The sequence below is a fragment of the Hippoglossus hippoglossus genome, chromosome 18 (assembly GCF_009819705.1).
Source record: "Hippoglossus hippoglossus isolate fHipHip1 chromosome 18, fHipHip1.pri, whole genome shotgun sequence".
In the NCBI taxonomy this organism is placed as follows: Eukaryota; Metazoa; Chordata; class Actinopteri; order Pleuronectiformes; family Pleuronectidae; genus Hippoglossus; species Hippoglossus hippoglossus.
The window spans coordinates 1,152,517-1,166,649 of record NC_047168.1 but is presented as its reverse complement, the minus strand read 5'-3'; the positions used below and the strand labels follow the sequence as shown (position 1 = coordinate 1,166,649).

At 43.5% G+C, this 14,133-nt stretch overlaps 1 protein-coding gene across 4 annotated transcripts; it reads right to left on the bottom strand.

The window, feature by feature from the left end:
* Window positions 1–3,997: 3,997 nt before the first annotated feature.
* Window positions 3,998–13,117, bottom strand: si:dkey-106g10.7 (uncharacterized protein C11orf95 homolog). Of its 4 annotated transcripts, none has more exons than XM_034615634.1 (5): window positions 12,549–13,117; window positions 10,859–11,377; window positions 9,408–9,767; window positions 7,943–8,398; window positions 3,998–6,745 (listed from the first exon to the last, which is right to left on the bottom strand). In XM_034615634.1, exons 1-5 carry the CDS (start codon window positions 12,667–12,669, stop codon window positions 6,267–6,269), a joined length of 1,935 nt encoding a protein of 644 aa, XP_034471525.1. In that variant the 5' UTR covers window positions 12,670–13,117; the 3' UTR covers window positions 3,998–6,266. The 4 variants fall into 4 exon arrangements, with proteins under 4 accessions (XP_034471525.1, XP_034471527.1, XP_034471526.1 ...); XM_034615636.1 differs by having other exon boundaries at window positions 10,859–11,374; XM_034615635.1 differs by having other exon boundaries at window positions 10,862–11,377; window positions 12,549–13,116.
* Window positions 13,118–14,133: the final 1,016 nt, after the last annotated feature.

Here is a 14,133-nt window from a genome sequence, read left to right as displayed (position 1 = left end):
TATAGGCTGTATCATATTTTTGACCCTGACTTTTGTTTAATATGATTATTACTTGTGATTGTTTCAGTGGTGTTTTTGAACTAAAAATAAAAAAAACCATAGTCATATGTCGGCGCTACTGCTACATCTCCATATTGTTTTAAGGGAGGAGTATGTAGAAGGAAATGAAATTACAGGTGTGTCTGTGTTGCTTTCCAATCCCCAGTACCACAGAGTACAGGCCCCTGAATGCTGACAGGCCGACAGTGGAGGGGCCGTGCTGTCACTGCTTCTCAGTGCTGACACGACACGTTTCTGTGCTGAATGTTTTCTCTGGTGGAACATTCCTCTCCATGCATGCCGCACCTCTGTGTGTCACCTCGCCAATGTCGTGGTGAACTCCCCGTGCATGGTGTCTCATTCGGACTCCGGGTGTTCAAACCAAAATATGCAACATTTCTGTTGGAGATTTTACCCCCTCCCTCGTTCCAGCCCCCCCCCCCCCCCCCTCCCTCGTTCCAGCCCCCCCCTCCCCTCCCCTCAGGTTGGCAGCTCACCTGAGTCTGAGCTGAGCAGCATCAGTACGGCCCCTACAGACAGAGTGTGTGGCGTGGGGGGGTCAGGCCATGATGCAGAGAATGATGGTGTTTTTATGCATCCTGCTTATTTATTTGAATGTGAAGAAGTTGCATATTGCAGCTTTAAAAAGTTACATTCTCATTTTCATTTAAAGGTTTGCCGTAAACTACTGGAATATATATATGAAAGTTTGGTTCAGTTTATTTAAAGGGTCCGTTCAATCAAATTGTTAAAAAAAAAAGATGAACTGCAGTTACATTGCTAAATTTTTTGCTTTTGAGATATCTGCTTTTACTTGATTACAGTAGAGGTGAATAGATGTCCTTTTTCCAAAAACGGTGTCCTTGTTCTTCTGGATTATCTGTAGAACAGTCAGCTCTTTTTTTTTTAGGGACTATTACTTCTTCCAATCTAAATTCCATTACCCTCCGTTACGGTGGAGGTAGAAATCTCCGAGACACTGACTTTAATCTGGAAAACCAAGGCAAAGAGGACAAAAGCTGCAAATGTAAATGTGGTTCTCTGAAGTCTGTTATAATAAACTAGAAGCAAATCCGTTTGCCAGGCTTGATACTACTGGAGGTGTTTTGGTTGAACTGACCCTTTTAATGTTCCAGCAGCTACCATTATGCACTGCACCTCTAGGTGAACCTAAAGACCATGTTACCTGCTGTATGTTACTGTGCTACCAGGGTAAACCCATCACTGCAACTCAGAGCTATAGTTGGCTTATTTCTTTAGAGTCTAATATATAATATGAATAACAACTTGACACATTGAACCTGTTCCCTCACAGCATGTTGCTTTGCTCCTTTTTCCTGTTTGTCCAAGTGCGTCTTCATCGGGTTCGGGGGGGGTGTGTGTGGCAGGAGTGTGTTTGACTTATCTCGTCTCTGAGGAGTCTCGTTTTGCTTCTGACTCTTAACTGGTATCTAGATGTTGTTCACTAACATCAGCTTTGTTTTGTATTAGATATGACTTTGGTTTTTGAAGCTTTGGGAAAGATGTTGCAGGAATAAAAATGGAAAATTGGAAAAAAAAGTATGTGGTCTCTGTACTGATGTCAAAGTGAAATTAATAAAAACATGTCAAAGGACTCTGCGTCCGTTCATTTGTCTCTGGGCAAAGGGCCCTCGAGGGCATCTACAAAACAAGACTGTATTTTCCCAGCATGCCAGCAGTGTGGGAGGATGGGGGGGGGATTTAAAAAATGCATCCAGATGAAATATCCAAAACAAGAAGATTTGACGTGGGAGGCAGCTGTCTGTTATGGTGTTTGGGTGGAGAGGGGATTATAGTTTCTAATTTTAGACCAAGGCAGCATACTAAAACCATTAAGGGGTAATAGTCACATGAATACTTCCAACACGTCCCATTTGAAGCCTATGTGGGCTTACGTCATAGAATCAAAGCCACATTTTTTTTTTCATAAATGCTGAAAGAAGCTGCTGTGTTACAGATGAACATACAGTGCATTGTGGGTAGCGATGCTGGGCCCTGCTCTCCATACATGGACATCAGTCAGCTTGATTTGATCTCTGGTGCTTTCAATATAAACCTGGAGTTGAAGGTTCTGGACATTCAGGTGAAAGCAACAAACCTTGAGATACCAAACCTCTAGAAGTGCATGTAACTGGATTATAAAACCTAAAGACAGATACAAAAAACAGGCACGCTGGAGGACGATAAACTGGATCATGATAGCTGGCTGAGATCCTCTAATCCTGAATTAAGTGAATTAAGTAGAGGCCCTTTTCGTGTGGAGTTTGTATTTTCTTCCTGTGCCTGCGTGGGTTTCCTCTGTCTTCCTCCTAGTCCTAAACACACACGTCAGTCCTGTAAGACTGGCGACATGTATAGAGTTTAACCCACCTCTCGTCCGATTTCACCTGGGATCGGCTGCAGCCCCACATGACCCTCATAGGAGAAGTGGTTTTGATAACAGATAGATGATGTTTCTGTAAAGCTGTGACAACCATGGAGGTGAAGTCACTGGATGTCAATTAACCGACTCATTTCAGCAGGTTAAGACTTCAAAGAAATCCTCAGTGGATCAGTGGAGCAGTGACTGTATTTGTGAGCAGATCTGATTTACTGCCAGTTACAGGCTGTTACACTGAGGATCCTGTGAAATCTAATCCATTTTACGTGGATTGTCAAATATGATTAGAGGTTTGATATGTTTGTGGTTGAAGCTTTCCTCTGAGTACTACTTGTTCTGTGGCAGCAGGTTAAGGTCCTCTGTACAGCGAGGTCTGTTATAAACTGCACAAATAACCACCTGCACTGTGAGGTAGAAGCCCTAACTCCAATGAACCTGCTTAATGTGCAAGTTATCTCAGATGGACTGTATTTCTATAGCCTTTTTCTAGTCTTATCAACCACTCAAAGCACTTAACACTATAAGTCTAAGCCACCCAAAGCATATTAATGAATTATATTAGCAGAATTATTATTTAGCATAGGGTGTTGCATCTATATGCCATAGGACACGTTTTACGTATATAAATAATATATAATACAGGAAGCTGTATGGAAATATTCAACACCATAGCTTGAGCAGCTGAATAGTCAATGGTACTCTGTAAATAAGCAGAGAGCGTCACAGTGTTGAGTCTTTATTCAAAAGTCATTGGAGAGAATGGAGATGTCACATGTTGGCCATGTACAGATGAAGAGAAGACAAAGTCAAATTGAAGAATTGAAGAATTGAAAAAATGAGAAGCTGATCATTCACAGTATAAACACACGTACACACAAGCAAATAGTTTGATCTCATTTCCAATTGCTTTACCATTCACTGTATGTTCATTTTAAATAATTAAGTGCTATGTCAGATTTCTACCAGAGGGATGTGTGGGCCTGACGCGACCAGTGAAATGGAATATACGACTGTTTGTCTGCTGTCAGAGCGAAGCAGGGAGTTTGTTAAGAGCTTTTGTACCAGAACATCATTTCTGATCGTTCTTCCAAAATGTAACCATTGAGATTTTGTGTGTCATTCACATTCGTGTACGACAGAGTGATAGGGCCACTGTAAAGGAAACAAACGGAGATTTGTAAGTAAAGTCAAAAAAAATTGAGAAAATGTTGAATTGCCGTCATAATCTGAGAGAAAAAGTTGGGTTATTCTGAATTCAAGAGACAGGGGTGACAGTAGAACTTTGTAAAGTAATAATTTTACCGAAAAAAACATCATAACTAGATTTCATATATTGTGAGGAGACATTTGCATATTTTAGTTTTCCTGACAGACCAGGATGTGTTTTGCTAAAAATAATTTAAATATATAATTTAAATTGTAACTTTCATGATAAGATCATTTTTGCTGAAAAATAATCTTGAACTTTTTACTCAAAATACTATAATTTTTCAAATTTTCCAAAGTACTTATTCCACTCATGCAACCTTGTTATGTGACGTTTCTATTTGAAGACATTTTCCTTAAAGTTACAACTTTGTTCTCCTGACATTATGACTTTATGTTGGCCCTAATACCTGTACAACCCAAAGCAGACACATGTACAGTATCTATGTTCACATGTCACCAGCTGACATGCTCTTAAAGGATCACCGATGAAATGGTCGTTGATGAAAACAGAATCCCTGAGTTACATTTCCTGGTGACATTTTTATGGCAGACTTTTCTTTCGCACACACTCTTAGTTTTTTCTTCAACTCCTTTTTTTTTTTTTTGCATAAACTTTGTACAATGGATGAAAAAATGAAGCAGTACCAAAGCTGGAGCAGACTTTTCAAAGTGAAGTCCAGCAGGCTGTTCTCCAGCCGTTTACAAACACTGTTGAAATCTTGAATGAAGTAGAAAAACTGGACATAGTTACAAACATGTTTTGTAGAAACCAGGGTGCATAAAAGTGCTTGTATAAAGGAAAAATAATTCAAATATTTCATATAAGTATTTACATATTCTTTTTTTTGTGCAGCTTTTGGCTAACATGAGTTGTGGATGCTGAAACGGATGCAGGTCGACGTAGCAACAATGCAAAATGACAAGAGAGATAACATATCTCATTATAATGGGTGAGAGAGAGGAGGATGTCTCCTCCGCTGTAAACAAGGAATTAAATACATTAAGGAGATCGAAACTCATTGACTGCACGCTGGCATTCATTGTCTTCAGCAATAACATCAAACACAGTCTCATTCTATTAGCTGTACAGAAGGAAAGCTGGGGTTTAGTACATTTTTTAGGGCAAAGTGCTGTGTTGTCTTCAGACACATTATCATCAAACTAATTCAACCCGGCCTCGCCGAAGGTTCTGTTTCTAAAGTTCCTGAGAACAACAGACTCTGGCCCCAACCAGAAACAAGCCAGACCTGAACACATGGGCAAGAGGGGAAACATGATGACAGTCATTAAAAACTAAAAGTCCAGGGACCCATTCGGTGTTGGAAGTGTACGACGAGGCAAGAAGGAGTTTGAACGTCTAAAGCCCCATTTTCAGTATTTTAGACCCTGGTCAGACCAGAACAGCAGATAGGATGTGTGTGTCCTTGTGAAACATGTGGTGCTGACAACATAAAGTAACCACTGGTGAAGCTAGCTTGTAGCTACTGAGCTGACAGGAGCATGTTAGCGCCAGCAGCCACATGTGAGTGAAACGTCGGAGTTTTTTGAAGCCATGCTGTTAAAATTTCATAGGAACTAATTTCCTCTGGTATCACACTGGGAGGTGGTTAAATACACGCCATGCGAATACGGTGAATGCCTCGGTCGTGGAGCTTTAGTCTCTGGGCAGGGGATTATTTTAAAAGAAGAAGGTCCGACCCAGCTAATATGTTAGCTTGCAATCCAGCTCTCCGTTCCCTCAAAGGTCAACAATGTCCTGACAGTTTGATTTTTGGTCAGTGGAACATATTTGGATGTCAAAGGTTCTGTGAGAAATTCCACTGAACACAACAATTTAGCTGTGAAATCATAAATGTTGGTCTGACTGGGCCCTTAACTGGGGATCCCATTCAGTATTTAATATGTATCCTTAAAAACACAATCTACAGAGTATGTCATCTGTGTCGTTCCATGTATATATTTGCCCACATTTAAGCGGACTGATGATGATCTGATTAATCAGATGTGTGTGTGTGTGTGTGTGTGTGTGTGCATATACATATTATATATGTATAAGACCCCTTGGTATTCCAATACACATACTATAGGGTCGGGATAGCATTAACTACTGGGTCAGTATTGTTATCTATGGTAACAATGGTATCGCTTGTTAAAAAAGGATTAGGATTTGACAGACATATCTGTAAAGCTCAGATTTTGTGCATCCACGCAAATGTGCAGCTCCTAAACAATCCCATGAGGTCCTTGTGTAATACTGGTCCCGTGCAAATAAGGCTTTAGTTTCAAACGAGTGGCTGGACTTTGAGTTTTTTTCAGGCCATGACATTTTAGGTTGTCTCATTTCCTTTGCAGCAGTTGCAATCTGCACCTTCACCTACAACAGTACTCTCAGATTTAGAATTCTTGTGTTTCTCAACCTGGGCCTTACTCTCATATTTCTGACCATTGAGACAGCTAGTCACCTGATTGTATAGATTTGGTAACAAAGTTAAAGAAGACAAGGAGCAGGAATAGGACAGTAAGACCATGTTTGATCTGAACGTCCCTGTAACAAAGACAATGAAGGGCTGTTTCTGGACATGGGACGTCTGAGGAGACACAGACAGAAGCCCTTTTTTTAAGTGCCAAAGTGTGCTGGAGTGGGAGCCAGCTCTGTGTGCCCGTGGTCCTGGGAGGAGAAGCAGTCATCGGAGTGGGTGAAGTGCAAGGCGATCTGGTTGTAGCTCAGCATAGCCTGCTGCTTCTCCTCCGGGTTGTAGTCCAGAGAGTGGGGGTGCACCTGCTGGATGTGCCTCTTGATGGTGCTGACCTTCAACGTGGCCAGAGTGGCTCCACACACTATGCAGATCAGCCCGTGTCTCCTGCAGTCGTAGTCCATCAGGTATTCCATCCGCCAACGCACCTGGTAGTTCCTCCTCTGGTCCTTCCCGGGGTAATGGCTGTGGCGAGAAGGTGTGGCCGCGTTGCTGCTGTCCTTCACTTTCACCCTTCGTCCACCCACACCTTCCTCCTTCTTCACCGTCTTACTGGGTGTTGTGATATCTGGGCAGGCGTCCTCACATGTCTCCCCTGTAGTAGCTTCTCTAAGGTTGATTTCTGCAAAAACAAATATATTAATAAATAAACTATATTACTTTGATATTCTTGTCTATTTCCTCTGCCAAAACCTTTTAACAGTCAAAGCTGCTCTTCTTACAGGTTTCTATGTCGTATTGTGTCTTTAAGATGTAGTATATGAAGATTTGTATGTTTTACCAGGCTCCATCACCAATGAGACTAGCACACACTATATTCATCCTATTTTATCACATCAAGTTATAAACTTTAGGTTATAACAAGTGATTGATGCAAATCAGAAGTTGATTTTAATGTAAGAGAAGTGACTACATCGATGCGTGGACCCCGCTCGGTTATGAATCAGCTGACTGGAGCTGCTACTTCTGCACACAGTGTCTTCAAAATGTCATAAATGTTGAAAGGTCGGCGCCAGATTAGCGACAGTAATGTTAGTGTAGCTATGTCAGCGAGTTCATCTCAAAGAATCTAAAGGCTCACATGATAAATTCAATGTAATGTTTATTTCCACTGCACTAGTTCCGTCAGTCATGTACTGACTCACCTTTTTATTCACTAGTTTATTCCACTCACTGTTTTTAGTCTGTGAAGCTTCTGTCAGTGTAACTCATCACTCCTGAAGATCTAAAATGCCTTGTCCATAACTTCAGTATCACTTCTTTGAAAAAACAATAACCAAAGAAAAGTAACCTTAAGCCCTTATACCACAGAACTGTGAACATATTGTAATGTTCTTCGAACATGCACCTCTGGTTTAAGACAATTTGTAGCTCCCGTTCTTATCAAAACAAGTAAACATTGGATCGAAGGAACTAAATTAAAGTGTACTCTAATGTAAAGCTTGAAATGTGACATCTGTGCAGGAAGTGTTGTTTTTTTACACTAACTTGATAACTACAGCTAAAAAGCAATTGGAAATGATTAGAAAAGAAAAACTAAGAGCATCAAACAGGTGAGTCTGCTATGAATGTGTTGTGCTAGTTCAATAGGTGCTGTGGAAATGAAATGTATAATAAATTGATCAAGTAAAGAAATAAACATTTTAGATTATTCATTTAAAAGCAGAACAAAACTGAGCAGATCAGGAAAGAGGGATAACACAGGAATGGAGCTCTGTCTCTAGTGAAAACAAGACCTCTCTATTCAGCTGACCTTTTGTTAATATTGGAGAATATTCTGTTTCATAGTGACATGTAACATTGGCTGAAATCATCTCACCATCTTCAGTTTGCATGTCTTCACTAGAATAATCTTTGGTCCAGGCAGCAGCCATGGCTTCCCTTTCTTGTCGGCTGAGGGTTGTGGTCTCGGGGTGACATTCCTTTATGTGGCGCCGGAAGCTGCTGACCTTGGTTTCGTGCAGGACCTGAGAACACACCATGCAGAACGTGTCCTGGCCCTGAGGCCCGTAGGCCACCAGGTAGTCGAGGCGGAGCCGCCATGGGTCGCCCCCAGGCAGCCGCCTCTTCCTGGGCTGACGAAGGGGCTGGGATCCCTGCTGTGGAGCTCCTACGCCGCCGTCCTCACCAATGAGACACGTTTCCTGAGTTAAAGTGCCATCACTTTCTGGGTACAAGTCAGTGTTGATCTGGATGGCCTCCGCATCCTGAGCAAATAGGTCCATGCCTTCTTCTTTGGTGCTGGGCTCTGATTTGATTGAGTTTTCTGAATCTTCTGTTGTGGAGCAGAGAAACATATTGTGTGAAATATTAAGCACATAAAAAGATGTATTTTTTTCTGTCTACAGTTCACATGAGGTTTTGGGACTGTGACGCTGTCAGAAACTCTTGGAAAGGCCCTGAATGATCAAACCAAACAATCATTGAGGAGCATACTAATACAATCAGGAACTGTGGTTGGGAGGCAGTGTTGTAAGATTCAAGAGGGGGACAGGATGTCCAGGGTGCTTGGCTCATTATGTTATCTAGATAGCATCCAGATAAGTAGTCATAAAAATGGTTGGGTGGGTTTGTGCTTGTGATATCAATACATTTCAAAGTTCAGACAGATAAGACTAAGGCCCAATCCCATTTCACCCATTCTCCCTACCCCTACCCCTACCCGGGGCTTATCGAGGGTTATCTTCTCCTATGAATTGGGACAGCCCTTCAAGAAGTCGACACGTCATCAGTAGTCATCGATGTAAACAGACGTGACAAAAAGTTGCCGGGGATGTAATTGTTATAACATTGTTGGGATCTTAACTAAACCAATGCTATATCTTGCAGTTACTAAAGTGACAAACCTATAACATACAGTATATGCTAATGCAGGTGAATCAATGACATTTGAAATCGAAAAGCTTGGATGCTCGTCATTATTTCACGTATAAATCAAAAGTACACAGCTTCTGACTGCTACCAGTGGTCTGTAGGCAACCCCCGAGAGGAAGGTTTGTTATTAGAGGAGCAGTTCAGTTCAGAAACATCTCTGCTATACGCGGGTTCAATCAAGTGCATCGTGTATCTTCTTGAAAAAACGGGATTATCAATGCAGAAAAGACGAGCACTACACTTGGCCCTAACCCTCCATCCCACAGCTGTCCCCTACATGGGAACCCACAGAACAGAGGGATAGGGCTAAGGGGTGAAATGGGATTGGGCGTAAATGATGAGATTAATTGGTCAAACCCTTTTCACATTTTGTTTTTGAGTGCATGCGGTGTTGTGCTGTCTGTTCTCACCATGAGTCTGAGCCCAGGCCTGAAGGATGCAGTGCTTCTCCTCTGAGCTGTAGACCAGGGAGTTAGGGTGGGTGTCCAGGACATGGCTCTTGATGTGGTCAAGGTGAAGGGAGGGTAGCTCTCCTCCGCACACCATGCACATTAGCCGGCCAGCCTCTGCTTCGTACTCCATCAGGAACTCCTGACGGAACCAAGCGTGCAGCGAGTCATTCAGGTAGCGCTCCAAAGTTTGAGCCGATGGTCCGGAGAGATCCTGCTCATCCTCCTCCTGGGTCTGCGGGGCTTCAACCTCCTCAGACTGGGGAGACAGACTGAGGGCCTGTTGTGGCTGCTCATGAGGAGTCACAGGATCCAGGAGATCTGCAAGGAATCAAGAAGAGGGGACAGCTCGTATTAGGGTCTTTCCGATACTACCACCAGGGAGCAGAAATGTCCAATTAAAAAATAACATAATTCATTTGACTGTTTTATAGCAGTATTACATTCAAAGCTTTGAAGAATTATAATATTTACATTTGTGAGCTTCTTCCTGTGCTACACTACTTACTGTTACTTATCATGATCTATAAATGATTTACTAATCATGTCTTAATCTTTGTTTTAACATTTCAAAAAAGAATAAATGAAGAAGAAGAATTAACAATGTCTGCAGTAGCAGGATGGCAACAAAGGGCCTGAAGGAAACTCATGCTATGCTCATGCTTTCAAGTCGGCTATGAAACCTATTTATTTCCACATGGTTTTTGTTGGAAATGTCTTTTCCATGTATGCAGGTAAATAGAGTTTCTTATCAGCTTTTTACAAGTACGACTAAAGAAGTGATGCAATGTCTGGCTGAAAATATCAGTTAAATAACTAATGTAATTAAGTAAAGTGTAGCAAGAATGAGATGAAAACATAAATATGAATCTCTGTGTTCGGTACAGAGATGGAGTCAGGAATGCGGTTAGCCTAGCTTAGCATATAGACTGGAAGCAGGGGGACACAGCTAGCCTGTTCAAAAATACACCTGGCAACACTTCTAAAGCTCACAGATCAACTAAGGTATGATGGGGGTACTAATGTGTTCCACACAGACTTTGTTTTTATTTTTGGATGAACTCTACCTTAATCCAACCGTGAGTGTTGTGTGTCATTTCACAGTTAAAATGCATGTGAATAATAAACACTTCTCCTCTGTTTTTCAATTCGTTGAAATGTCGAAAGCTTTTCCCTGGCTACATGTCACAACAGGCAATAATTCAAAAATATATAGCTTCTCAAATATATCTAACATTTTTACCAGTCATGCCCAGGCACAGTCCTCCCTTCTCCGTTTCCTGACACATCATTAGTGAATCATTACATCATTGTCTCCTCCTCTCACTTGGAGCCAAAACACAAACTCATACTGCCACCAAGTGTGAGATCTACAACACTTCTGGCCGATCCTATCTGAGCAGAGTCCTACCCACCAGCAGCATGTTGGCCTGAGTCCAGCTGCTCTTCTTCTTCCTGTTGCAAAGGTCCAGCAGCAGAGCTGTACGATCTCTGACTCCCCCCCAGGCTCAGGTGGCTCTCCCAGCCCGAGCGGATCACCTCCTTGTCAGCAGCACTCCACAGCAGGGAGTCTGGGTGCTTCTGTCTTATGTGTCTCTTTATGGTGCTGAGCTTCAGGGTGGCCAGTGAGCTGCCACACACCATGCAGATCATCCCGTGCCGCTGGGGGTCAAAGTCCATCAGGTACTCACTACGCCAGTACTCGTGGTAGTAGCGGCGGTGGTCCCGACCTGGGATCCGGCTGAGGCCTGGGCGCGAGGCCCTCTGGACCCTGGGTTTTCGTCCAGAGGGCCCAGGGGCCAGGGAGAGGAGCAGGGGATGGTCAGGACCCTCCGTGATGCTCCAGTAGCTGGTACATGGAGATCTGACAGGTGTGACCATGTCAGCCCCTGATTCCTCCTCACCATGGCCGTTGGCAAGACCATCCTCTTCTAGCAGGAACAAGAGACAATACAAATACATCCTTATAGGTTGCAACTTCAGACAAGTACGGTAAATATCTCTTTAGTATGGTTTAGCAATAATGTGTTTTCTAATAGGCAACATTCTTTTGGGTTTTTTTGTTTTGTTCGAAGGCTCAAAAACACGTATTATTTAATAATAATAATAAAAAATCAATGACACAGAGAGAGACTGTATCTCATGTCGATCTGGCTGATCCCCAATCCATTTCATGACGTCAGTACTGAAGCAGATGGATCAGTTCTCAGGCTAAGAGTGTGGAGAGGAAATGCTGATGGATCTGGTTATGGACCTTCAAGTTATTTTTGTACTAGTGCACTACAATATCACACAGTGACAGACCAATGACTTATAAACTATTCAATCCTATGTTATTTGTATAGCGACAAATCATAGCACACATGATCTCCAGGCACTTTACGCATTAAGTGTTAATACCTTTAAATTGTGGAGAAACACTTTCCACAATAACTGGAAGAAACTGACATGAGCACATGACAGACAAAATGGAATTTGTTAAATAACAAGAAGAATCAGTAGAGAGGAGTTACACTATGCAAACAGTAACGTCCTAAAGTCTGTTACAGCCAGTTCAAAGTTTCTATCTGACACTGGAACGTGTATGCGCTGAACTAACTGTGGAACTACTGCTCATTGTGCACGTGAACTTTGTGCATCAGCATGTGTCTCTGCTCTCACGCACAGATACCTCTTGATGTAAATTGACAGAGGAATTGTACATATTGTCATTATATCTACATTATATGTGATGACATCACACTGCTCTTAATGTACCTCAGCTTGCTTATATGGCTTAAACAGCCTCTGGGTGTTTTTTTTTTTACCATAAAAGTGAAGGGATTATTATTATTTATTATTACATCATTATTCCTGCAGCCCATTTGATCCAACCGGCCATATTGAGTTGTCTATTGGCCGCTAGGTGGCAGCAGAGCGTGTGTCCGCCTGCCTGCGTGCTGTTGAGCCTTTGTTTATAGGAGCCACAGAGACAGAGGGGCCATGCTGCTCTCTGGCATTGTCCCTGACACAGAGTAACTGGCTGCGGGACAATGGCCGTGGCCCTGACAGCCGCACAGACCCACTCAGCAACAATAATGACACTGGTTTTCTCCCCTTTACCTCCCAGCTCACTCTCCTCTGGCGTCGCTTCCTCCTCTCCGCTTATTATTAATGAGAGCAGCTCAGTCTGCTCGGCGCACCGGGGCTCGGGCTCCGGTCCCCCGCTCTCTGCCTCTTCCATCACCGGCCTCTTTAAACCCGGGCTCGTCTTCCTCCTTCCGTCCCCCTGTAGCGCAGCGCCCGACTTGTCACGCTCACGACAACAACATGTTCGCGGCGGTAACGCGCTCACCCCGCTCGACACGCATCTGTCCGCCGTAACGAGCCGAGGAGCCCGTGCTCTGCGATGTCCCCCCCCCCACGCGCGCCCCCCGCACGCACGGGAGCCAAGTTAACTTTTCATACAACCACACCGGCAGGTATTCAGGTATTCCTCCGCGAACGCAGCGCGCTCCTCCGGCCTGTCTGTGGGGAAGCGCCGCGGCGCAGGCCGACACTCATGTATTTTAAGGCTCCTGCTTGTCTTCAGGGTGGGGAGCCGGACTAGGGGCCCCTGGGGCTCCTTAAGGGGCTCCTGGGTAAATTTAAAGAGACAGTAGCAGCGTCGACAATGCACACCCACCCCCCCACCCCTGTGCGTGTGCGTGAGTGTATACGTGTGTGCGCGGGGTGGATGGGGTGGGGGGGGCAGCGAGGCAGCAGGCGCTAATACAGATAAGCTGCTAATACTAATGCTGTTGTTCTCACAAAATCATGCGGTGAGAGGAGGTTTGCTGCGGGGACGCATCGGTTAACACACGAGGCGGGGCCTGGCGGAATCAGGGCCCCACAGCCCCGGCTCATAGTGTTCAGTGCGTGAGCTCCGGCATTTTCATCAACCCCCGTTTATAACCACAGTGTAGGGCTATAGTGCACAACGAGCAGGGGTGTTATACAGCAGGGATCCAAATGCTGCGTCGGTCTGGGTCCTAGTTAGAACCGGGACGTGGTTCACTTTATTCTCACAGGAGACAAAGAAAAACAAATAATGGGCCCGAACACATGTGAGATCAGTGGAGCAATCTGGCACCGAGAGGATGAATACTTCATAAATTGTCGATCAACCCGTTAATCAACGTTTTAACTCTGGTTATAGATTCAGTTCCATATTCAGTGCTGCCTATTGTAATTGAATCATTAATTATTCTTCTATTGTTGGGTGTTGGCCCCTTCTCCAAGATCCGCCCATCCAAAAATAGACACAATGATATATCTAAATAAACCTCGTCCAAACATCAGAGCATCTGTGTTGATAAATGGGGGGGGGGGGGGGGATGCTCAATCTCTATAATAGCAATATTAATGTTGAAATTTAAAAACATATTCATTTCTATTTGTCCCTCTCCTGGTATCTGGAGCTGCTGCAAACCATCTGCTGTGAACACCCTCCTCTACGCACGTTGATTACAGTTTGATTGTGTTATTCGGAGCAAAAACTCAAACTGCACCTAACCCTGAAGCTTCTGCATTAAAAAAAAACACACACACACACACATCAATTGAGGTCATCTGCAGAAAAAGCCAATAAAATCAATGGACCTTTGTCCAGCTGTTCCAGGCAGGACCATGTGAGATATAACAGAACATACACTGAGATTTATTTTGC

What these genes read in the sequence shown, in the direction of transcription:
- si:dkey-106g10.7 (XM_034615634.1), bottom strand. Translation starts at nt 12,669, where the DNA reads ATGGAAGAGGCAGAGAGCGGGGGACCGGAGCCCGAGCCCCGGTGCGCC. An exon ending in AGAGGAGAGTGAGCTGGGAG is followed by an intron (nt 11,378 to 12,548) that starts GTAAAGGGGAGA and finishes TGTTCCTGCTAG; the next exon opens with AAGAGGATGGTCTTGCCAAC. An exon ending in AGACATGCAAACTGAAGATG is followed by an intron (nt 6,746 to 7,942) that starts GTGAGATGATTT and finishes TTGTTTTTGCAG; the next exon opens with AAATCAACCTTAGAGAAGCT.